This window comes from Crocuta crocuta, unplaced genomic scaffold (assembly GCF_008692635.1).
Source record: "Crocuta crocuta isolate KB4526 unplaced genomic scaffold, BGI_CrCroc_1.0 scaffold229, whole genome shotgun sequence".
NCBI lineage: Eukaryota > Metazoa > Chordata > Mammalia > Carnivora > Hyaenidae > Crocuta > Crocuta crocuta.
Genome location: NW_027536464.1, coordinates 7,775,694 through 7,800,519, shown reverse-complemented (window position 1 = coordinate 7,800,519; position 24,826 = coordinate 7,775,694). Strand labels below are relative to the sequence as shown.

The 24,826-nt window shown below is 44.0% G+C and overlaps 1 protein-coding gene and 1 long non-coding RNA gene across 7 annotated transcripts in view; one reads left to right on the top strand and one right to left on the bottom strand.

Moving 5' to 3' along the window:
* FARSB (phenylalanyl-tRNA synthetase subunit beta) overlaps positions 1–24,323 on the top strand; it is a 69,300-nt gene extending 44,977 nt beyond the window's left edge. The window contains exons 16-17 of the mRNA XM_077748657.1: positions 295–450; positions 24,046–24,323. Of these exons, the coding sequence (XP_077604783.1) occupies positions 295–450; positions 24,046–24,197 (308 nt within the window). The 3' untranslated portion in view covers positions 24,198–24,323. The remainder of the gene's footprint in view (positions 1–294; positions 451–24,045) is intronic.
* LOC144218698 (uncharacterized) lies at positions 2,148–17,294 on the bottom strand. Of its 6 annotated transcripts, none has more exons than XR_013331232.1 (6): positions 17,029–17,246; positions 16,502–16,548; positions 16,189–16,348; positions 8,460–8,576; positions 2,391–2,445; positions 2,150–2,300 (listed from the first exon to the last, which is right to left on the bottom strand). It is a non-coding gene; the product is annotated as an uncharacterized LOC144218698 (long non-coding RNA). The 6 variants fall into 6 exon arrangements; XR_013331229.1 differs by lacking the exons at positions 2,150–2,300; positions 2,391–2,445 and adding exons at positions 8,218–8,353; positions 17,259–17,294 and having other exon boundaries at positions 17,029–17,169; XR_013331230.1 differs by having other exon boundaries at positions 2,148–2,445; positions 8,448–8,576.
* Positions 24,324–24,826: the final 503 nt, after the last annotated feature.

Here is a 24,826-nt window from a genome sequence, read left to right as displayed (position 1 = left end):
TGGGGAGGGGCGGCGAGAGAGAAAGTGCAGAGCCTGATGTGGGGCTTGAACTCACAAACCGTGAGATCATGACCTGAGCTGAAATCAAGAGTCGGACGCTCGACTGAGCCACCCAGGCACCCCTGTATATGCTTTAAACAATATGATTTTGACTCTTTGAACTTAATGGTCTGCCCTCCCCCACCTCCCAACTCCCCAATTTACTCTAAGTATTTGCTTTAGCTCTAAGTTTCATAAAGATGCTTTTTAGCCCCACAGCAGTTGACCTTATGGCTAATTCTTTTATTTTTTCAGACGTAGGTGCGAGAAACTACAGGCACCTCTGTGCTGTTTATTACAATAAGAATCCTGGGTTTGAGATAATCCATGGACTGCTGGACAGGATTATGCAGCTCCTTAATGTACCTCCTGGTGAGAAGAAGGGGGGATATGTGATCAAGGCCTCAGAAGGTAAGACTGAGTTAGTGATAATGTAATGAAGAGTCCAGGTCCTAATTTTTGATTGGTTTGATTGGAGTGGGGAGGTGGGAAATAGAGGTTCATTTCAAGTAATTGTTAGTATTTTCTAGAATACCTTCCTTTTCCCTCCAGCATCTTAGGAAAATGCTTGTAGAGCTCCTTTAGTAAAGTACTTTGGTTCCAGTTGAGTGTGGTAGCCCCTGGTTACAGGCACCGGCAAGCCACCAGCACCTTGGTGGCACTTCTGAACTCAGAAGTCCAAACTGGAGGCTGAGAGAGCCTAAACTGAGGATTCACAGTCAAAAGCCGCCTGTCTGAATGTTTAAAGGCAAAAGAAAACCCTGAAAAGTTGTCCTGAGAGGCTTCCTGTTAATTGGGAAGAATGCGACCCTCCTGTAGAAAAGCCTGCGTGCGGTGAAGTCGGTTGGAGAGTTTCAGTTTGGCTGACAGGACCCAGTACCCCTGTGCTGGCGGTGCTGAAGGAGGCTTTGCGTTTCGTTTCCTTGTAGTTGGACTCTATGTTTATCTTGTTAGACTAGAGTTCCAGAAACAACTTGGAAGAAGTGTTTCATGCCACTCCTTCCTACTGCCTACCTGACCATTTTCATAACTATGTGGCATCTTAAGTGTCTGACAGAACATTCATTTTTTTAAAAGTGTTCTTTAGCAGTTACTTGTAGTGATATGAGGTCTTTTGGAGGACATATTTTTGTTTTTCTTAGATGTATTTTTCTTAGTCCTCATAGATTGTTGTTTTATTGTTGGTGGTTTAACTTTTTTTTTTTACTTGAAGATTTCTTTGAAAATGCAGTAACCCTGAAACACCTGAGCCTTTTTAGATTGAAGATCTGTGAAGGTTTTTGTCATTGTTGTTTATTTGGTGTTTGTTTGTTTTCCACAAAATTGAGAGATTAAATATGTCGGAGAGTTACTGTCTTCCACCACATCCCTCATTAGAAATTACCCAGTACGACATGCGTTATCCTTCTAGAGCTGTGGAGCGTTAGAACTGGATCTTAGAGCTCAGCAAGCCCAATTCCCTGGTCTCACACGTGAAGGAACCAGGCCTGGGCAAGTTGAATGAGCTGGGCTGTGTGTCACGTGCGGAACGCAGCACCCCTCTCGCCCAGTGTTCCTTCCACAGGCCCACGTTGCCCGCCTTCACAGTGCCTTTACTCCTTCACCAGTTTGCTCTTCTAGAGTTCTTTAAGATAGGGTCAGCCAAGTTAATAGCAACCTGAAAGCTGTTTTCTTCTTTGCCTTCTGAAGACTTAGAAACTTCCTTTCATAAATACATTAACTGGATAGAAATCAGTTCTCTGAAACAGATTATGCTATGTATATGGGGCCTGGTTTTTTTTCCTTGAAAAATTGCAGAGAGCTGAAATGGTGAATTGGAGCATTATCTGCAATGGATAGGACACTTTTATATGAATAATGTTTCTATAAGCCATAAATTAACATCTTTTTTAAAAATATTTTTTTAATGTGTTTTATTTATTTCCGAGAGAGAGACAGACAGACAGCGGGAGCAGGGGAGGGTCAGAGAGAGAGGAAGATACAGAATCCGAAGCAGGCTCCAGGCTCTGAGCTAGCTGTCAGCACAGAGCCTGACACGGGGCTCGAACCCACGAACCGTGAGATCATGACCTGAGCCAAAGTCGGACACTCAACCGACTGAGCCACCCAGGCGCCCCCATAAATTAACATCTTAATGTGTTGCCTCTGTGGCCTGAGTAAGCTCCTTAGATGTTTATTTTTCGGAGGAATCTGAGTTCCCAGTCATGAGGCGGGCTTCAAGAAGACAGAGGTAAGTAGGACAGGCCCCGCTGCCTGAGAACCTGTAGGGGGAAGAGCGTTACATACCAGCTCGCACCAGGCTGCTGGATCCGATGGGAACCTTGAGGTTTCCACAGGGGGAAACCGTGCACCTGAGGGTGTCCGGGAAAGCGTTACAGAGCTTCTGGGAAGTGGGATGGGCCTGTCCTGTGAAGGAAGGAATAGGGGAAGCAAGATGAGCCACATGAGCTAAGACAAAATACGACGGGAAACATGGCCTCGTGCAGTTTCGTTTGCCTAGAGGGTGAGGAGGAAGCTCAGGACTATATTGAGAGTCCTGAATGCTAGAACAAGGGATTTTAGCTAATCAGGAAAAAAAAAATACTGAAGCTTCCCCCTGCCCCCCCCCAAAATAAATGATTTGATTTGGATCTGGCAACAGTATGGAGATTGGATGGCATAGGGAGTAAGGGGTAGAGAGTGGTTGGAAGGTTGTGTAGTGTAGATTCCATATCACAGTATACACTGTGCTACAGTAGTGAGGGTGTTGAAACTTGAACTTCAGTGTTGGGCGTAGCCATTCCAAGGAGAAGACTTGATTTAAGACCCTTCTGAAAGGTAGGAGCTACAGCATTTAGCATTTGGAAGATACCATGGTATGTGCCGCTTGGGATCTTTTATAGAAAAAGCGAATCTGTGTTGATCTTTTTCAAAGTCAGATTTTTATAATTCTAAACCTAGGATAGTATTTAAATCCTTCATTATTTTTGGTGCTAAAATATGTAACACTTAGTACTTAATTTCCCTAATACACAGATGTCTGTTGTGTTTTGTTTTTAATTAGAAAATGCATTCATAAACTGTAATCTTCTGATGTGGTTGTAGGTCTTGATGTTCACTCTTTTAGGCCAAGTTGTTACTATGGTTTTGATTTAGCATGAGGACAGACTCAATATTCAGTTTCCTTTTAAATTTATTTAGGCTTTCATAGTAGAATATTCTTATGTTTTTAAGTTTTGACGTCTATGAAACGTCCTGGATTTATAAATTTGAAAAGCTTTGGTACAACTTCTTTATACATATGGGTGGCCTGGACCAGTACATGTTTCATTATATCTAAGCTGGCTATTTTGGGGGTAAAGAAAAACAAAACAGGGTATTTACTTCTGTCTCTATCACCAGCATTGGCCACATCTTTTTTTCCTGAGTGCTTTCTGTAAGAGCCATCAAACCAGAGAATTACTGTCATTATAAATAATAATCCCTCGTTTCTCATAGGCATTTCTAAGTCTATTTTGATTAGTGACTTTTTTTTTTATGGTTAAAGAAATCAACACTTAAAGTAAGTGGTTTGTCAAAATAAGTCAGGAACAAAGCTGGTGTTCATCTAAAACTTCATATATATACTGTATATATATCATATAGATCTATATATATGTCTCCTAAGTAAATACATAAACACAGGAATTTGATAGTTGGAGTGTGTTTAGCTGTATCATTTCTACCAAAATATTGTTATTTTGTGTATAACTTTTTCTGCAAAGAAAAGGTCTTCAGAGTATCAAAGAAGAGAAGCAGATTAAGAATGGCCATTTCCCACCATTTTTGATTACTGAATTGTCTTCTGTTACTCTAGCATATGGTTTACTTTTTAATAATTAAAATCCTTGGTGGCTTTGTGTTTGTAATTGAGCTAAGTCTGTTCCCCAGAGATTCCTGCTCATGTCAGCCCATTGGCCGTTAAACCTGATTTCTTCTCTTTTCTAATGAGCGCCACCGACTTCCTTTTGTGCTGTGCTGTTTGATGGTAGTGATGAGTGGAACAAAACGTGATTCCCCTCTGAAAAATGTGGCCCTGTCCGTTGTGAGAGAAATCTGGAAGCTCATCTGATTGATTGCTGCATTGACCCCAAAGTGTTCTGTTGACACTGGAGCGTAACCTTGTTTATTATTAAGGCGACAGCCCTCTGCAGCCTGAGGAGCCCTGCGGAAGGACTGCTGCAGGAGGTAGAAGTCAGGGTGCTGCCGAGTTTTCATTCGCTGAGCACCTGGGCACTGAAGAACGTAACATGGGATAGACCGAGGAGGTGATCATAGGATGAGGTCAGTTGGGGGGGCGGGGGGGAGAAGAACTTGATAGCAGGCTGTAAAGCCTTCTGAGGGTTTCAGGATTCGGCTCAGTGTTTTAATGGCATTTGATCAGATTATCACAGCATATGTATGTGCCCCCCCTCCCCTCGCCCCGCCAAGCTTCTCCCCTTTTGTGGTTGGTTGCAGACTGAATTATGTATGTTAGAATGCATTTATCCTTTTCTGAAACCACTCTGGGCAAGAAAAAAATCTCAGCGTTTTTCTATTTAGAACAGTTATGTGGTTACTGGGAAAATCAGTGGCCAGAGTTCGTTCTTGTAGGAGGTGGTGGGCTTGGTGTGCATTTGGCTGCATTGACTTTAGTGTGTATTTTCCCTTTAATTTGTTACCAGTTCAGTTTGGTTTTATTTACATCTCTTCAGAAGACTTCAGTTTAAACTTGAGACGAGATCCCTAAGAGACAGGTTTTACAGCTTTTAGTTTTGAACAATTCTAGTTTTCATGCTGCTCAGAATTCATTTTGTGAGATGAAAAATCACCATAAGTAATAGGCACATTTAATCCTGCACCATATGTAGCCATAGAGGTTATTTAGGTCCCTTCTGTTACAGTAACACCTAATGATCATTGACTTGACCTGTAGGTCGTGACCTTTTCCTCTTTCAGGACACCTGTGAAGGATTTCAGATGCTAAAAAATATGGGTGAGACTGTGAGTTTTCCCTGGTCTTCACACTGGCTCTCAGTGTAACATGAGCTTAGAAATATACGGGAAGAATATCTGTTGGACAACTTTTGAAGTAATGGTGTTTCATTTATGGTTTGATTTATACAAATGTTCTGCACCAGAATAGAAGGGGATCCATATGATGTGTCCACATTTAGTGGTAACTACCACCAACAAAGGCATCACTCTGTTAAGGCATCAAGTTTTTTCCTTTGAAAAACAGTGTAGAAGTTTTTAAGCTTCCTGACCTTAGTACTCTGTATAAAAACATATAAAAACAATCCTTATTCCCTTGCTTCTCTACTTTATCATGTTTAAAGAAAGCCTTCAAATATAATTTTTGTTCCCTTTTTGGAAGGGATTAAAATCCAATATTACAGCAGCTGTGATCCCCATGCAGAGACTCACACTGTATGGCAGGCCACAGTGTTTATAAAGCTTTAGCGGTTATCAGGTGGTTCACTTAGCCCTGTGCTTTTGCGTGTTTTGCCTCCCTCTCTCATGTGTACCAGGCAAAGTTCTCTCCACTCGTGTTCATTTCACTTCGTGTGGACATGCGCACGTGCGCTCACGCGCGTATGTACTTATTTGACATTTCAGTACTCGGCAAATTGGAGTGCTCATGCCACATCTCACTTGAATGACTCAGTTCCATTTCCCATATGATAGATGTCCTAACAGGTTTCTGCTTCCCTTAGGAAACCTTTTTTAGACCTTTTCTCTCTAATTGCCCCTCCACGAAAATTTGATACCACAGATACACTACATGTTATGTGCTCTCTGCATTGCTGTGCTTCATATATAAAAAGAATAAGTAGAAACCTCTCTAAAATCCAAAGTTAAAAATAACTAAAAAGTTAAAATCTGTATCTACTGAATAACTTTTAATGTTTATTTACTTGTATAAATTGTAGTGTGTCAAATTATATATGCCAATCAATCACATTTTGTCATTTAAAGCATTTTTTTCCGCAAAAGTAAAACAATTGCAAGTAATTTCTTAATTATTAGTGACTTTAGCTTCTCCATGAGAGAAAATAACTAGCTGGTAGTCAGATATTGTCATTGTTTTTTCTTTTTGGCACGTGATGTAATTAATGATGTGTTGAATAACTTTTTGAATTAGAAACGTTTTATTTAATTGTCAAAGCCTGAGCCGTACAGAAGCTCCTGGCGTCAGACATGAACAGTATCCTCACGGCAGCTGACGGCAGCCCATGTGCGCGCACAGGCCGCCTGTCCACACGGCTGCATGAGCGACAGGAAGTCTGGCAGTCAGAGTCCCAGCCGTCTGTCGCTGTGGTTTTGCAGTGCTGACCAAGCTGGCATACAGCTGCTTTATATTCCGTGTCAGTGCTGCTCCTGTGTGCCCAGGGCGACCCAGTGAGAGGACCTGAATACTCAGGAGTAAGATGGTCAAGTTGGGTTCAGCATTGGAGGGCCACAAACCATTGTAGTTGTTTTTTTTTTCATGTTTGTTTTATTTTGGATAGAGCACGAGCAGGGGAGGGGTAGAGAGAGGGGTACAGAGGATCTGAAGCGGGCTGGTGCTGACAGCAGTGAGCCCGATGTGAGGCTCAAACCCGCAAACTGTGAGATCACGACCTGTGCCAAACTTGGACACTCAACCCACTGAGCCACCCAGGCGCCCCTGTAATTTGTATGATTTTTTTCATACCTCCCTTTCTGCCCCAAGAACTCATTTTCACTCCCGTTGAGCATGCAGGCTGTAACTGAATGCATTCTTTGGAGTTCAATTCAGCTTTTTTTGCTGGGCAAAAATATCTTTATTTGCCACCTTATATTCCTTTGTTTCCTGCTTCCAAACTGGATCCTGGCGTCCATTGTTCTATAGAAAAGGCCATGGCCCGAATACAAAGAGATGCAAAAGGAACTCAGTTTTAGCTTGCGAGATGGTACCAGATCCTGAAAGTTTAGAGGATTTTTAGGGTGACTTTTACTACTTAGTTTTCATCTTACATATAAGACAGTTTCACTTTCTTCAGGTAGCAGTTTTACACTTTGGTGGCACCCTGGTTTGGGCACATGGATGTGCTGCAGCGTATTGCTTGAGAATGATGTGTTCTGGGAAACTGAACTCCAACCCTCTGAGTAACCAGTCCAGACGTTGGAAGCCTGGGTGCCTTGGTGGCTAGAAGAAGGTAAACATTGAATAAATCCCTAGGTGGGGCTGATGTGGAGCAGTCAGCTGTCCACATGGCTGTTCAGAATAAGGGTCGCCTTCCCTGGAGCACTTAATTCTGTGTTTGATATAAAATAAACCTCTGTGTTCATTACACCACTGATCTTTGGAATTTTCTCAAAGGTAAACTCAATCCTGACTTACAAGTTCTATTTTAATTTCTCCCTGCTTGAACTCCTTGGCAGAATTAAGTGCTATCCAGCTGTAAGATCATGGAATCAGGTTTCATGCTAACCTCGGAGTCATTTCAAAATTAAGTCTTAATAAAACCATTCTCATTTTTCCTTTCTCTGTTGTTGTATCCCTTTACTTTTGACTTTTGAGTTCACTTTCAGTGACCCCTGTCCTATCGGCATGGGCTGTGGGCTCATTCCAGCCTCCTTCATGGATGTTCATTTCATGGATGCATTTGTGTTTTGTTGCCATGAAGGTGTTGCAAACGACTGGCACTTATTTCCGGCTGGAATTTTTACAGCTAGTGAAGACATTGGCCCGTCCCAGGGAATATGTTATAGAGGAGTGGCTTTTAAAATGTCTTCTGGGTGGTGCCTGGGTGGCTTAGTCAGTTAAGCGCCCTACTTCGGCTCGGGTCATGATCTCACATCTCATAAGTTTGAGCCCCACACTGGGCTCGGGCTCTGTGCTGACAGCTCAGAGCCTGGAGGCTGCTTCGGATTCATTCTTTCTCTTTGCCCCTCCCCTGTTTGCACCCTGCCCCCCCCAAAAAGAAACATTAAAAAAATTTTTTAAATGTCGTCTGGGTTCCCATAAAACAGCAAACGCATTGTATTTGTATACTTCCAAGTAAAATTTGAACAAAAGGTCCCTGTTGTAAAAATAAGTTTGAAACCCACCTTTCTAGAGAAGCTGGAAGTTCATGAGTGCCGTAGTGATGAGAAGTAGGTATTCTCCCTCTGTACAGTGTTGTTGGAGTAACTAAGATTTTATTTTATTTCATTTTAAAGTTTATTTATTTTGAGAGAGACAGAGACAGAGACAGTGGGAGAGGGGCGGAGAGAGAATCCCAAGCAGGCCCCGTGCTGTCTCATGGAGGCCGATGAAGGGCTGGAACTCACAGAACTGTGAGATCACGACCTGAGCCGAAACCAGGAGTCAGAATGCTTGCCTGGCGGAGCCCCCAGGCGCCCCAGGAGGAGCTAGAGTTTTATAACAGAAGCCCTCCTGTCACCTGGAGAGGTACCTTGCGGGCGAAAGCCGTGAGTAGCTGTGGCTCCAGCTTCTGCATCAGCGATAAGGCATCAGATGTCCTTCAGTTCTGGTTGCTCAGGAAGACCAGGTACCCGGTGGCATCTCACTCCTGTGGGGACGGCGAAAGGAAGAGTCCTTTCCATCAACGCTGACTTGAAAGGGAAAGTCTGCCAGAACATTGGTTCAGCTCGTATTTCTTAAGTTTTTTTTGGTAAGTTGAAAAGTTAATGATATGAGTTAATGTAATATGGCAGTGACTTTTCCTTTAGTCTGATAAATCCCTCAACACAATTAGCCACTTAAAATAATGGATGATCTCTAATATTTTGTCAGGGGAAGGGAACAAAATGAAATAAGGCGTTGTATTTCCCCAAACAGTAGGAAATACTATGATAGAGAACAAGACATATGCATGTATTTAGATAGGTAGATGGACAGATCTTTTTTCTTAATATAGTTTATTGTCAAGTTGGTTTACATATAACACCCAGTGCTCATCCCAATAAGTGCCCTCCCCCGTGCCCATCACCCCCTTTCCCCTCCCCCCACCCCCATCAACCCTCAGTTTGTTCTCAGTATTTAAGAGTCTCTTATGGTTTGCTTCCCTCCTGTAGATGGACAGATCTTAAGGAAGGAAACCACCTATCCATTGCAGTGGTTTTGAAAAGTCTAGGGAATAATTGAGTTACTTAAAACCGGTAACTGCTCTTCTTTGAAGTAGATGGGTTTAATAAGCATATAAGTTTATTGAATTTACCCATCTTCAAAATGTCCATTTCCCTTTGACATATTCATATTTAGTATTTCCTTTTGTTCCAAAGTATAGAACTGGGGTGGTAATTTTTTTGTTGTTTTTGAGAATTTGATGAAAGCTCCCTTCAGGACACTCATAACTTAAATCCCATTTTGTTTTTTTAAAATTTTGAAATAGTCACAAGCTTATTTAAAAAATGCAAGTACAGGGACGCCTGGGTGGCTCAGTCGGTTAAGCGTCTGACTCTTGATTACCATTCAGGTCGTGATCTCACAGTCAAGCCCCATGTCGGCTCATACTGATAGCAAGGACCCTGCTTGGGATTCTCTTTCTTCCTCTCTCTCTCTGCCCTTCCCTTGCTTGCACACGTGTGCGCGCGCTCTCTCTCGCTCTCTCTCGCTCTCTCTCTCTCTCTCCCCCCCTCTCCCTCTCTCTCTCCCTCTCTCCCTCTCCCTCCCTCCCTCCCTCTAACAACAACAACAAAAAAACACAAGTACAGTACAAAAAGCCTTTCCTGAACTGTTGGAGCATAAGTTACTAACCTGATATCCCATTACTCCTGAGTACTTCAGTGTATTTCCTTCAGACAGGGACATTGTCCCGCATAACCACAGTATAGTCATCAACATCAGGAAAACCTCATTCATCTTAATGCTAACCACCATCTTAATCCTGAGACCCTAGGCAAGTTCTGTCAATCTTTACATCCAAGACTCGTGTTATCTTTAGCTGCCATGATTCTCTAGTCTCTTTCTGGAGAGTTCTTTACTTGACGTTGATGACCTTAACACTTTTGAAGATTACAGGTCAGTTCTGTAGTGCATCCCTCGATTTTGAGTTATCTAGGGTTTCCTTACCAGTGGATTCGGGTTCGGCGTCTTTGGAAGAATGTAACACAAATAATGGTGTCTTCTCAAGTGCCACAGTTTCCATTTATTTCATAACTGACGATGTTCACTTTAATTGTTAAGGTGGTGGTTACTAGGCTTTACTGTAAAGTTATTCCTTTCCCCATTATAATAAAACATTTTGTGGGAAGAGCTTTGAAATTATTTAAACGTCCTGTTCCTAATGTATCTTCCTATTTCTAGAAGTATGGACTATTATTTATTTTAATTCAATATAGTAATTGTGTTGATCACATTGTCCCCAATTTGGCTATTGAGTGTTCCTTCAAGGTGGTTTCTGTGTCCTTTTAATATGTTCCTATTCTTTATTAGCATTCCCTTGCTTTGGGCTCAAGAAAATATTCCTAGTCTTACCTGGAACTTTCCATTGCCCCATTTCTCCGTCCTGGTTCTATTTATTAGGAAATGGTGTTTAAAAGCCAAGATTTAGGGTGTGTTTATTGCTGTTGGAAGTGAGTTATTTCCATGTATATGTGTGCGCGCGCACACACACATTTTCTTCCGTGTGTATGTGTGTGTGTGTGTTTTCTAAGACCGTAAGTCCATAGCTGTCCCATGTTTGCATGTCTCTCCAACAGAGGGAAACGCGGCTCCCATTATTCCTCACTCACTCACTCACTTGATCGGTGCCCTTGTTTGTAACCAGACTCCATCTTTTCCCTGCATGTGTCCTCTGCTCAGCTGTGGATGCCTTCCCCATCCCCTTAGGCTCTGACACTCCAGGCTGACTCTCTTTTTCCTGATCTAGGGGACATGGTCCCTAGGGTGGGGATTTCTGCTGCCTTTAGCCTCTTTAGGACTGAATTGTCCTGGAAGAGTAGGGGAAGAGACTTTTAAGTCTTAAGATGCCTTTGTCAGGAGGTTCTTATTAAAATGAAGGTGGGGGGGGCGGGAGGGAAAATGGTTGTATACAATGGGGCTTTTTCTAAAGCTGGTAATAATATAGAAAACATTTCTGGGCTCATACATATTTTCTGTGTCAGACCTGGAAACAGGTCTATATATCCAAGCGGCCCTGGTTCCTCTTAGTGAGAAATCAAATTTAGATCACAGTCTGGGTGTTAAAGTTGCTCACTGCTACTGAAGAAGTCGCTTCTGGGACTTCGATGTGCAGGGCTGGAGAAACTGGTTTTTGTTTTGTTTTTTAAACAAGAAAACATTGGATACTTGTAATTTAGGATTAGGAGATTTTTACTTAATATACTTGATTTTATATTTATAGCTCTTTTCTCTACATTGAAAATCTTGGTTCCTGATGAAGTTATTTGCTCACACTGTTTTTCAAAATGACATCAGTATGATTATTAAAACAATTTAAACGTTATCTGCAGTTCTCTTTGCACTTAGGATATAACTTATAGATTGAAGTATATTTCAAGAATTCCAGCTTTTATTCCTGTTCTGATCACACTGTTCCCTCACTGCCTATTTAGGTTATGGTTTTTATTAATTTTCAGTTATCTTTCTGTAGTTTTTTTTTTTTTTTTGGTTTTTTTTTTTTTAATGTGTGTGTCTGTATTCTCCACGTTCTCAACTGGGGAGTTGATACTTTACATGCTGCTTGGTACCTTGTTTTTTCCTTTAACTTAATCTACATTGGAGATCACTCTGCAGCCATTTATGGAGATCTCTCTCTGTCTCTCTGTCTCTCTCTGACGTTTGCAGAGTGCTGTACTGGAGTGCCACAGTTTATTCAACGAATTCCCTATCGATGGACTTAGTTAGGCTGTTTCCAGTCTTTTGCTTCTGCACATAATGCCACAAGGAGTAGCTCTGTGCGTATGCTATTTGGTATTTTTGCTAGTGTTTCTTTGGGACAGATTCTTAGAAGTTTGGGACTGCTGGACAAAGGATAAATTCATATTTTTGTTAGATAGCACCAAACACCTCTCTGGGGGACGTGTGTCCTGACACCATACAAACCCAGCAGCTGATGAGAACACCTTTTTTCCCTCAACCTTGTTCACAACTTGTCAGACTTCTCTATTTGGGGGGCAGTATTTCAGGAGGAAAAGGGTGTCTACTATAGTTGTAGCTGGCTTACTCTTGTGAGCAAGTAAACATGTGTTCATGATTTAGGACATTTTTATTTCCTTTTTTGTAAACTTCATAGGTCTTGCTTATTTTTTCTTTAGGTATGTTTCGCTTTCCTTCTCTTTTTAGAAACTTTTGATGCATTTAGAGATATTAACCGTTTGTGATGTACATCCAACCATTTGTTTTTTAAGTTTTTAAATTTTGTTTTGTTGCCATTTAGATTTTTATGTAATAAAACTTCCCAGTCTGTTTCCTTATTGCTTCTAGATTTTGAGTCATAAAGTTTCTTCCATTCTGTGATGAGGGAGGAATTCTCCATGCTTCCTTTAGAGCTTAAGTGTTTCATCATTTTACATTTAAACCTCTTTGTAATTTATCCTGAGTACATTTGAGGAGTAGATCCAGTTTTTTCTTTTTCCATTTGCTTTGTAGATTTTGATACATGCTGTTTTCCAATTATTGCTTCTTTTAAATGGTATTTTTTAACTTCCTGAATTTATGGTAAAACTTTTTGGAATCCATGAAGGAGTATAAGATATCTAAACTTTAATCTCTGATATCTTTAAAAGATAAAATGAGTTTTGGAAGTCTGTTAGTTAGATTGAACCTGGTACAGGAGAAAACATGAGGGTATTTGAATGGGTGGGACTCTTTCAAGAAAAAAAACCCTGAAATTTGCAAGCACAGATTGGCATGATAGTCTCCTTAATCAGCCCAACCCTTTTAATCTGTTAGCAGTCTTTCCCAACATTAAAATAAATGTCTTATGTAGATGTAAAGGTAGGTAATTAGAAATTGAGATAAGTGAGACCTTAATCAGATAGTATTGATAAGATTCAGATTCCAAAAGGAAACGTTTATGCCATAACTAGGGAATTGATAAAATCCTTTTAGTTGATGATTTGTATGTTGGGTTTATTCTGTAACTGTTTAAAGAACACATTATGAATCAAAGCAGAGGACTCTGTGTGATCCCTGTTTACACAGACCTGGGGCACATATTGGTATCCATCATCTTTTCAGAGCACTTTGCAACTTAATAACCAGGTTCCCACCCAACGACTTTGTTTAGAGTGATGTATTTGTCGGGTTGTTTTTGTGTTTGTTTGTTTGTTGACTTCTGTTATCCTCTTAAGTCATTCCAGTGGATTCCAACACCTTTTCAGTCTCTGTTTTGCTCCCTGCTTGTGTATAGTTGAGCCAGAAGTAGAGTTTGATATAGTAACTCTCACTGCTTAGGAGCTAATAGCTTACCATCTATTATGGTTAAGGAAATTAGACTGTTGTTAAAAATCACTGACCAACATCTTCCTTTTTTTTTTTTAAACAAGCAAGACTCTGGGAGCCTTAATAATAATGCTTGCTGATTTTAAAAAAACATTTTTAAATGTTTTTTATTTATTTCTGAGAATGAGAGAGAGACAGCGTGAGCAGGGGAGGGTCAGAGGGAGAGGGTGTGAGATACAGAATCTGAAACAGGCTCCAGGCTCTGAGCTGGCTACAGAGCCCGATGTGGGGCTCGAACCCACAAACCGTGAGATCGTAACCTGAGCTGAAATCGTACACTTAACCGACTAAGCCACCCAGGTGCCCCTTAAAAAACATTTTTAAAATCTTTATTAAAAATTTTAATTTATTTTTGAGAGAGTGGGTGAGAGAGAGAGACAGACAGAGCATGAGTAGAGAAGGGGCAGACAGAGAGGGAGACACGATATCTGAAGCAGGCAGGCTCGAAGCTCTGAGCTATCAGCACAGAGCCCGACATGGGGCTCAAACTTGTGAACGGTGAGATCATGACCTGAGCTGAAGTCGGATGCCTACCTGACTGAGCCACCCAGGTGCCCCTGATTTTTAAAAATATTAATCCAGGGCCCCTGATTTTTAAAAATATTAATCCAGGGACACCTGAGTGGCTCAGTCAGGTAAGCGTCCGACATCGGCTCAGGTCATGATCTCACACTCCGTGAGTTTGAGCCCCGTGTCAGACTTGGTGCTGACAGCCCAGAGCCTGGAGCCTGCCTCAGGTTCTGTGTGTTCCCCTCTCTCTGCTCCTCTGCTCATGCTCTGTCTCTCTCACTCACTCAAAAATAACTAAACATTATTAAAATATATTAGTCCATAATCTACTTTGTTAAAAAATGAGAAACGCATATTTTACTGTGGACTTTGGGGCATTGGGGAAGCAGAAGGTTAATCGGACGTTCATTAGGTATCTGTCTTTTCCAGAGGTTCCTTCATTTGCCAGCACCTTTTCTCTCTGCTTCCCATATTATCCTTTACTTAGACTCCTTTCTGCCTTTTAGCTTAGTCTTTTCTCTGTTATATCATTGCAGGAATCCCAAGGGGCACCTGGGTGGTTCAGTCGGTTAAGCGTCTGACTTTGGCTGAGGTCATAATCTCACCGTTCCTGAGTTCAAGCCCCACGTCAGGCTCTGTGCTGCCAGCTCAGACCCAGGAGCCTGTTTCAGATTCCGTGTCTTCCTCTCTCTGCCCCTCCCCACACTTGTGCTCTCTCTCTTTTACTCTCAAAAGTAAACATTAAAAATTAAAAAAAAAAAAAAACACTCCCATTTCTTTTATATAAATAATAGAAGGACAATTTAACTTCGTTGAGATCCCAGTTGAGAGCTTGGATCTTGGTGCGTTATTTTGCTTTACATTGATGTTGAATAGCTCTGGTCTAATCTTGACCTGTTTGAGAAATCCATGCTGCTGGTCACGCGGGTGACTTGGGCTGGGGGTCAGGAACGTAATCTTCCTGCAGACGGTTATTTCAGGCGAGACTGGCCAAATGTGAAATCGACGGCTTGTACTGAGAACCCAGGGCCCTGGCCGTCTTGCGGCCCCGCCCTGTGTCTCTAGGGCTCTTCCTCCCCACCCTCTGCCCCTGGGGCCCGGACTCTTATTGGTCCCTTTCTATTCCTTTAAAAATACTTTCTTGGGGCGCCTGGGGGGCTTAGTCGGTTGAGCGTCCGACTTTCACTTGGGTCGTGATCTCGCGGTTCGTGGGTTCCGGCCCCGCGTCGGGCTCTGTGCTGACTGCCAGCTCGGAGCCTGGAGCCTGTTTCAGAGTCTGTGACTCCCTCTCTCTCTGACCCTCCCCGGCTCATGGTGTCTCTTTCTCTCCTAGAAATGAATAAAACTATAAAAATAAATAAAAAATAAATAAAAAATAAAAATACTTTCTTGGGGCACCTGGGTNATCTGCCCCCCCCCCCCCCCCCAAAACCATGACATGGTGGCAGCCACACTCTTACATGAAAAGAGCGTATTTGGGGAGAGGTGGCAGAGGGCATGTGGGGGAGCAGCAGCACGGCCCAGCATAAGAGCAAATACAGGGGGTTGTGCACTTGCTTTACTGTGCACACACCGTGTGACTGTAGTTCCAGCAGTTTCTTCTGAGTGATGTCGAAGGCCATTAAAGAGTAAACCCTGGAGCAAAATATCAGATAAAATGCCTTGCTCTACGCGCCTCCAGAACTTACCGTTTCGATGTGTAATATTCACCAGGAGATGGTGGGTGTTTGATCAGTGCTGTCCTCGGCCACTGAGCTTTGGCCCGGGAGGAGTTTCTGATCATTCTCTTAATTCCTGNCCCACATCAGTGCAACTAAGAAAGGTGGAACCCGGTACCAGGCAAGGGAAAGCACTGGTCGGTGTTGTGCGGTACGGGATCGGCACGGCCCGGCTTAGCATTGCTAGAGGTCTCTTGTTTGAACGCTTTGATATGTAATGACCCAGACAAGGATCTGTTTTTTAAACTTGTGTGCTGTTAGTCTTGGCAAAGGGAAAGAAATTGAAAAAGCAGTATATATTCTAGAAGCTCTGTGTATAACAGTGAATAACAGGGAACAGCTCCAACATAAGATACTTTAAGAACAGTTTGGCAAACTTGGACATAAAATGTAACGGAGATGTTAAAAATGTCTTTCGACATGTGAATATAAACTAAGTTGAAATGCGGGGCCCAGGATGGTACAGACAGCAGTTAAAACAATAGGAAAGAGCATGTTTTGTCAGACCTGAGGACGCGTGTTCGGCTGCGGCATGGTAAAAGCAGCCCTGGGTGTTGCATCCGGTCTTTGTGTCGCTGGAGCCCATGTCGTCTAGGACTCCGTCCCTTTGTGTGAGCTTCTTCATCCCTAAGGGGAATGCTGGGATCTGTCCGTCTGCACCACACAGCTGTGGAGAGGCACGTGAGTTTGGGAACGCATTAGGGGATGGAGACTCCCTCTCCACAGTACACTCCGGGCAGATTTCAGCTCTGCGCTCGAGAACGTTGGCAGTGGGTACAAGAGGCACAGGCTGGGCTTCGAGTCCCAGCTCTGCTCTTACCTGGCCGTATGGTTTTCTTAACCTCTGTCGTATCCATTTTCTCCTCTCTGAAATAAAGGCACAGACAAGATCTTCTCTAAGTCGTTTCCCGGGTTCAAATCATGCAGGAGTTTCCTGCTTCAGAAGCAGGCGCTGCACAGGCTCTGACTGCCGCACTCGCTCTCCTCGCCTTTCTAGCTGGTGTCACTGAGGTGCTACTTTATCTGCTTATGTTATCCTAGCCTGGTCTCCAGAATCTGGAATGTATTCTTTGAGTGTGCCTATGATGTGTGAGAGGTCTAAAACAGCATAGCTGTTTTCCCCGGAAGGCTCCCTCTAGGTTTTGTCAGTTTTATGTTGTGTTAATAATTCTGCGGAGCCTGCTTGGGTCTGTCCTGAGGTTAGAAGTTGTCAGGTTTCTTTCTCCCTCTTAAGTTCTGTTTGTTTATTTTATTCTAAACCAGAAGTTTGCAAACATGGAATGGACAGCTTGACCAGAGGTTTGAAGACATTATCCCGTGGGCCANCGGGTCCGTGGCCGTTGGCACCTGTGCGCACTCTGTAGGCGATCCAGTTGCTTGCCTTGGGCGGGTTCCCTAATCTCCTAGGGCTTGGCTTTCTCCCATCTGTGACGTGCCCGGCCTCGGGGACTTGGCCAGGGCTGCAGTGGAGCTGAGGCCCAGCCTTCCCTGCGGGTGGAAGGAGAGGAATAGAAGGCAAGGTACCCTGGCGTTAACAGTCTCAGGGTCTTTACTTTTTCACCCGCACTCCCTCCTACCTGTCAGTGGAACTCTCTCGTTCTGAAACTACAGCCCACCCACTATTATTACACATTTGGAGTTCTGTTAACTCCATGTTGGCCAAAGGTCTCAAATTAAGTCAACTAATTCTGAAATTACAGATACAGTCTTATATACTCAACATTCCCTTATTTCCCCAATTAATCCTACAATAGTCTTCTTATGATTATTAATATTATTTCACTATGATTGTGGAGAAAGTAATAATGTTGATCATACTTGGCTTGTGAAATTGTCTCCTTAAAAGACTGTATTAGGTAAAAAACTAGAGAAGAACCATTTTATTAGTATAGGAAAGCAGGATAGTCCTACCTTTTATTTCTGACGTTTTTATTCTAAAACTGTCCTAAGAATGTTTAAGAAATGTGACAATTTGAGGGAAATGATGGAAGCATCAGACAAATGTAGGACGATGCATTATTTTAGAATAGGAATTTTCAAAACCAGTAGTGTGTGAGGACGCTTTTTAACCTGGAGTTAAATATCCTTTGGTTTTGTACAAGTAAATTTGAGACTGATTTAAAATTGCAATTGGATGGATTGCATTTTTTTTTTTTTTTAATTTTTGAGAGTGAGCATGTGTTGTGTGCCAGGGAAGGGCAGAGAGAGTGAGAGAGAGAATCCCAGGCAGCCTCTGTGCTGTCAGCCCAGAGCCCTGTGCGGGGCTCAAACTCCCAAACCATGAGATCATGATCTGAGCCGAAGGCAGACACTTAACCGACTGAGCCACCCAGGCGCCCCTGGATGGATAACATTTAAGTTCTAACAGTGTTGACCTTCTTCAGCTTTTTACATAGGAGTATGTGGGTATGAGAGTGACATAATTAAGATGAGACTTTAAAGTAGATCTTAAAAAGTGAATGCCATGGGAATTACAAATTTGTGTATACAAAGTAAACTGGGAAATTTTGGAGTTTAATCATAAGGTGATTGTGGTGATTATTGAGAGAGCAAGTGTAAGTGGGGGCAGAGAGAGAATCCCATGGGCGGGTGGCGTAGGGAAGAAGAGAGAGAGAGAGAGAAAAAGAGGGAGAGGCAGGCAGGGAGAGAGAGAGGATTGAACTCACAAACAGGGAGATCATGACCTGAGCTGGAGTCAGATGCTTAATGACAGCCACCCAGGTACCCTGTGGTGATTTATTTAGAAGATTTTTTATTGAAGACATTTTTCCTTTTGTTAGGAGAACAGATAGTCTGGGCTTTGCTGATTCCTTTTTAGGAATAAAGTCTCCAGGATCCAGTCCTTACTTGCGGCGGGGGCCTCGCCGAGCCCAGTCTCCACAGGGTGCCCCTGGGAGTGCGGGTTTCCTCCTCGGGGCCGGGCAGTGGGGGTCAGCAGGCACCCTCTGTCCTCACGTCCGGCCGCCGCTGCTCGCAGAGTTAATAGTGTCTGCAGGTGTGTTGGGATTAGCACTGTAAAGTTGTGTAAGGGCTTTTCCTTCCTTTTGATCTTCTGAAAGGGCTGAAAGATAGCCATTAAACTCAAGGGATTAGGTCTCCTCTCTTTAAAGACTTTAGGTACCATAAATATTTCACTTCAGATGTAAGGTAAAGAATTATGTACATCTAGGGAGAAATGGGTGTTTTATATTACCAGTTGGAAATTATTTAGTCTCCGCTTACAAATTAAATGAGCTTTGTAGAGAGAGTTTTCTCCCAACCTGTAGTGGACTGGGGTTGGGCAAAAAAATGTGTGGGTTTATAGCTCAGTAATTCTACTTTTTTTTTTTCCTTCTAAAAACCTTTTCTTTATAAGTTAATGTATTGTCTCCATCGTGCCTCCTCCCTGCCCGTTGGGGGCTCTCCACTGTGTACAGCTCGGCCGGCTCACGCGAGAACTCCTGCCTCTGACACTTTAAGAACAACTACCCTGCACCCGTGTTCAGTTTGTGTGTTTGGTTTTGTGCTTTCTCTTTAATTAAGCTAACACCACTTAGGGAAGGTGAGGTGGACGGTTCTGGTCACTGCACTCTCAGGAAGCTGGGGGAAAGCCGGGAGGGGAGCCCTGTGTAGGGGACTGTGCTGTCGGCCCCGTGCCACTGTGTCCGCATCACGCCACCATGGGGCACTGGGGAGTTTCTTGTCCTTCGCGGTTTCCTAGGATGGGCTGTGGCGCTGCGCGATGGCATTTAGAATTGAGGCTTCGGAGAGGAAGGGGGAGGCTGGCTAGACGCTAGCCCTAGAGTCGGCCTGTTAACCGATGATTCCTGTGCCCACCCGTATCACATGGTCAGTCACTTAGAACAGGCCTAAAGCACACTCAGTCCACCCAGTAGGCTCCAGTGTTTGTATGATTCTGCATTTTGTGTTTTGTCCCGGAATTTATGGAGAGCTCTGTGTGGTTATTTGTATCTACGCCGATAGTGGTGTTTTCTGTTCCTTGCTGTGACATGTGTCACACAGACTCAGTCCTTTTCCAGGGCTCCTTGCCCTCTTTTTATTTTGTTCTTACCTTTTTATTGGAGAAAATTTGGTGATGAAGTACTAGATTGCAGGCAGTTAAGTGTGGGGATTTGAACCCTGAAGCAGGTCTCAGTGATGTGAGGGGAAAAGTAAAATTATGAGTAGATGATTATTAGCGATGGTCACAATAAAGTACCAGATGAAAAAGCTGAATATAGCCACCAGCAGGGGGTTTAAGGTTAAGGAATTAAGAGCCTCGTGCTTGATAACACTGCCCCACGTTCGGATTAGAGGCCTGCTCAGTTACCGCCTTCCACCTTCACTTCCGATGCTTCATAAAATTATAGGAATGGCTCTGCATGTGAAGCTAATCCAAACGTTGGGCCTATAATATTCCTCTAAAAGAAAGACGGGGGCAAAAAGAAACTGTGAAAGGTGTTTGGCAGCGAGCAAGAGCGGTAGCTCACAAACTCTTTGAAGGTCAATTAGCCAGAAAATGTGCTAAAGACTGGGTGCTGTGCTGCGTTACTGGCCGAGAGTTACCCCCAAGGTCCTCAAAGTGGCCCTGCCGCCTGAGCACAGAGAGACAATTACAGACCTCGAGGAGATGCTACAAAAGCTTTAATTAAGGGACTTACTTACACCCCACTAGGTTTTGGAAATTAAATTCTTGCCTGTGCTTAACTGATGTTCCTTTTGTCCGGGCTTCTGCCCGGCTTTCGGCAGAGAGCACGGTTTCTCCCGGGTCTGCTCTCGGTTGGAAGCCGTTTCACTGTGATGGAAACCGGCAATGCGGGGAAGTTAATCCTTGTAAGGAACCGGGTGAAAAAGTGGGCTGAGAGGCTTTCTGCCAGGCAGCATTTGAGGCACAGGTTGAAGATTGTGGTGTTGACACACCTTAGTCCGCCCGGAAACCAGGAGGTCTGTTAGGGCTTAGACGCGTGAAAAGTAATAAGCAGATGTATTCTTTAGAATTGGAATTTTAGAATTCCCGTTCACAGGGCACCATCATTTTCCTTGAATTGGCAACTTTGTGGGTCTAGATCCAGCAGGCCGCTCTCTCTCCAGAAACATGTGCTTGTTTTTTGTTGAGGATGTGAGAGTAGCCTCTGACTGTCATCCAGGGCTGGTTTTTCACAAACCCAGACCCACAGTGAGGCTCCATTTGGAGGTGACTTTTTCTGGAAAGACTGATTAAAGTTGCATCCAATCCCAGCTAGTGCGTTATGATGCATCGATCTGCCCAAGCTCAGCCATCCTGCTGCGGATGGGGATGCTCCCATCTTTGAACTCGGGCCTAATTGCTGCTTTACTCCAGTGTGTTTGTTCCCTTTGTTTCCGCAGTGAAGTAACTCTCTTCTTGTCTGCCTTCTTTGGAGTGATGCATTTCTGCCTGCAAAGTTTGGTTTGAACCATAAAGTTTTAAAAAGCACTAAGAAATCCTTGTGTTTTGATAATTTTTGTTAAATTTTCTTTGAGTATTTCTAGTCTATACTCATCAGTCAAGAGGGCCATTCTTTAGGTTCTCTCTGTACCTTTGAAGTTCCCTTTTGTGTGCCTCTCCGCTTGTGTATCGGAAGAACAAAACTGCAGCCTTGCTTCTAACTGAACAGAGGAGTCAATAAGAAGTGCTGGGGCGCCCGGGTGGCTCAGTTGGTTAAGCGTCTGACTTCAGCTCAGGTCATGATCTCACAGTTCGTGAGTTTGAGCCGCGCGTCAGACTCTGTGCTGCCAGCTCAGAGTCTGGAACCTGCTTTGGATTCTATGTCTCCCTCTGTCTCTTAAAAATACACATTAAAAAAATTTTTTTAAAAGAAAGAAAATCAGAAGTACTTATCATACTCTGACCTTGTGAGAAATGAGAAATTCCAAGAAAAATGATCATGGTGGTCACAGGTTAGGAGGTTTCTGAAGAAATCCATTATCGAACTTGATTCTTACTTGCAGGTGGGTAGAAGAGGGTTCACACTGGTCCTGAGACCAGCAGCGTCCTCTGATCCGGGGCAGGTTAGGATGCGGTGGTGGCTCCTGCATCCATGTGCTGGGCTGTCCATGTGCTGGGCTGAGAGCTTTGGATACTTATGCTATTTAGAGTCTTCTCCTACCTGAATAGATTTTAAATAAGGCATAATATGAATTTCAGTTTTCTTTGCTTTTCTTTGGAAAGAGGGAAAATTATATTTAGTTATAGGAACAGCTTTGTTTGACCGAGTACCTGACTGGTTAACAAGCTGTAGCCAGATATAGTAGAAACTTCTGGAGAAAGGGGCAGATGGCATTTTCATGGTTGCTCACTGAAGAAGAATGTAACTGAATTTTGCTAAAAAGTGCTGATTCAAAAGGATGTTTTATGAAGTAAAAATTCTGAGTTCTTATCTCTTAAGCTTTATTTTGCTAACATTGTTAGAACTAGTACATCTGGCTTAGATTCTAAACTAGTCTGGTTTTATGCTCCAGTTAAAATGAATCCAATCAAATTGGAATTTGAAGATAGATAAAAAGGATTTTGATATACAGGGAAGATTCTTCAGCGTAGCAGGTTTAGCAGGGAAGGTCGTAAGTTTCCTTTCTGGATGGCCTTTAAAAATCGGCTGGTGGGGTGTTCAGATGGTGTAGGGTATTCAGTCAGAGTTGTGTGTAAGGGGGTGACGGACGGTGGAGTGAGTGACCCCTCAGCGGCCCTTCCAGTGCACGGACTCCTGGTCACGCTGCTTTCCGTCAGCACTTAAACAAGCTCCTCGCTTTGTTGTTTGAAGATTTCTTTTATTTGGGTGGGGGGTGGGGGTAGTTGTGTAAATTGGGTTAAAATGTGCCATCTTTATCAGGTTTAGTGATAGAGCTCACTGAGGCTCTACATTATCAATTCAGTTTGCTCTCTGTGTTTGTTGAGTCGCATGTGGATTGATGTGCACAGCCAAGTACGAACCCCAAATGCAGCTCCATGAAATTCTCTAATAAGTCATTGGAACAAAATAGTTTAGTGGGGAGGTGAGGACCAGACCACTTTATATTCCAGCCCAGAGTGCTTTGGGGGTTAAGAATGACAATTAAAAATGTTTTCCAGGAGGGGCACCTGGATGGCTAAGTCAGTTAAGCGCCCAACTTTGGTTCGGTCGTGACCTCAGTTTGTGAGGTCGAGCCCCTGCACTGACACAGCGGGGCCTGCTTTCCATCCTCTGCCTCCCTCTCTGCCCCTCCCCAGCTTGCGTGCTCTCGCTCGCTCTTTCTCAAAACTAAACAAAAAAGTGTTTTTCAGGAATATAAACCTCCTTCTGGGCTGACTGGGAAATACGTGTAATTGTCCCCTGTGTCTTGGGGGTGCGGCTGGTTCTGACTTGTTAGCAGCACGTGGCCCTCCTCCCCCGCCCCTCCTGCTTCTTCATCGTGCTGACCTTGGGGCCATTAGTAGAGACTCAGCAGTTTATTCTTTCATGAATAATGCACTCACTCTGAACCGGCAGGCTTGTGGCCCAGACCTGTGGGTATTTATAGTTCATGCCAGTAAATGTTCCCGTTGAACCAGTCAGGAGCTGTGGGCCTGATCGCTTTTCAAGTTGGTGGCAAGAGAAGTGAGTCAGCCTTTTTGTTTTCCCGCCTTGAGTAGGGACCGGGCACCTGAACTCCCGAACTCCCGGGGGGCGCCAGCAGGGGGGCGAACGGCTGCCTGGCTGCTTGTGCGGGGCTGCTGGCAGCTCGGTTCGGCGAGCCCTGCCTCCGCACTGGCCCCACGTGAAGAGAGCACTTCCTGCCCATCCCGAGGGAAAGCAGGGGTCAACCCGGACTGGCTCGGTGTTGGCCTTTGCTGTGGTTTTACAGGGGCGGCTCCAGAACTGCTGAGAACGTTCTTTCTCCGACGGGAAAGGGGGTTGCACTCTGCTCACAAGGCCTGCGCTCCTCTGCGCAGGAAGGTAGAAGAGAGTGAGGCTGGAGCAGCGAAGGAATTTTTATCAGCAGGGACGACTGTGGGAAAACCTGTTTCAAAACAGGTTCTTCCCATATAAGGTCATCAGTCTTCCGTCTCACGTGTCCCCTGTGTCCTCCCTGCGGAGTCCCCCTAGGACCTCTCCAGCTGTGCTCGGCAGCTTCCTCTTCTTGATCCTCCTGCCTGGAGCCTTGGGATTTGAAAGAGAGCAAGCCCGCACAGGGCCCTTACTTTCATATTTACTGTTTAACCTTTTCCTAGTCAGAGTTACTGGCTGTAATACCAAACATAGTTCTTTTTAAGACTAGAAAGTGTGAGGAAGCACTGTTATCTCCCAGCCAGTGGCTTAAAGAAGTTGTTTTTCAAGCAGACGAGTGGCCCGAGGTGTTCAATGTTTCTCCTGGCAAGAGTCAGCAGACATTGATTTCTCTCTCTTTCAGGTCCTGCTTTCTTCCCCGGGAGATGCGCCGAGGTCTTTGCCAGGGGTCAGAGCATCGGGAAGCTTGGGGTCCTTCACCCTGACGTCATCACCAAATTCGAGCTGACCATGCCCTGCTCCTCCCTGGAAATCAATATCGAGCCCTTTCTGTGAAGATGGGCCTCTGCTGTGTGATATTCTCCCTGCCCCCTCCTCCTCCTCCCCTGGTGTCCTTGAGTCGTCCCCCCAGGGGCCATTCACTTGTGCTTTAATGTTTAATAAAGTAGAAAGTGGTGTCTGGCTGTGTGTGTGGATGCCGCCTGCTCCCTGCATTAGGCCAGCTTGTGCCAACACGGTGTCTGAAGCTGCATTGAGGAGAAGCCCAGAGGGAGTGCGGGGTCGGAGCCGAATTGATGAGAGAGCTGGTGAGGGTGCCCAAGTGGGAGAGAAGGAAGCATTTGTTATTTCTCCGTTTGACATGCAGTCACCGGTGGGAAACAACACTAGTTTTTGGAAACTGTTAAGAAGCAGTGATGGCCTAGCAGTTACAGCCTTTGGAAAAAAAATCTGCCACACAGTATTTGAAGTTCTTGAAGGTGCATAGGTGTTTTTACTCTGATACCCGGAGACAGCACGCACAACACAGAACCGCCCTGCCAGACACGTTAAAACGAGCATGTTGATAGCAGTGCAGTGTGGACATTTGGGAACAAGGAACAAGTATTTTTGCCCTTGGCTACACATTCTGCTGTACTCCGTATTATGAAGTCATGGTTTTCAGTACTTAGATGAGCAGCTAGGTT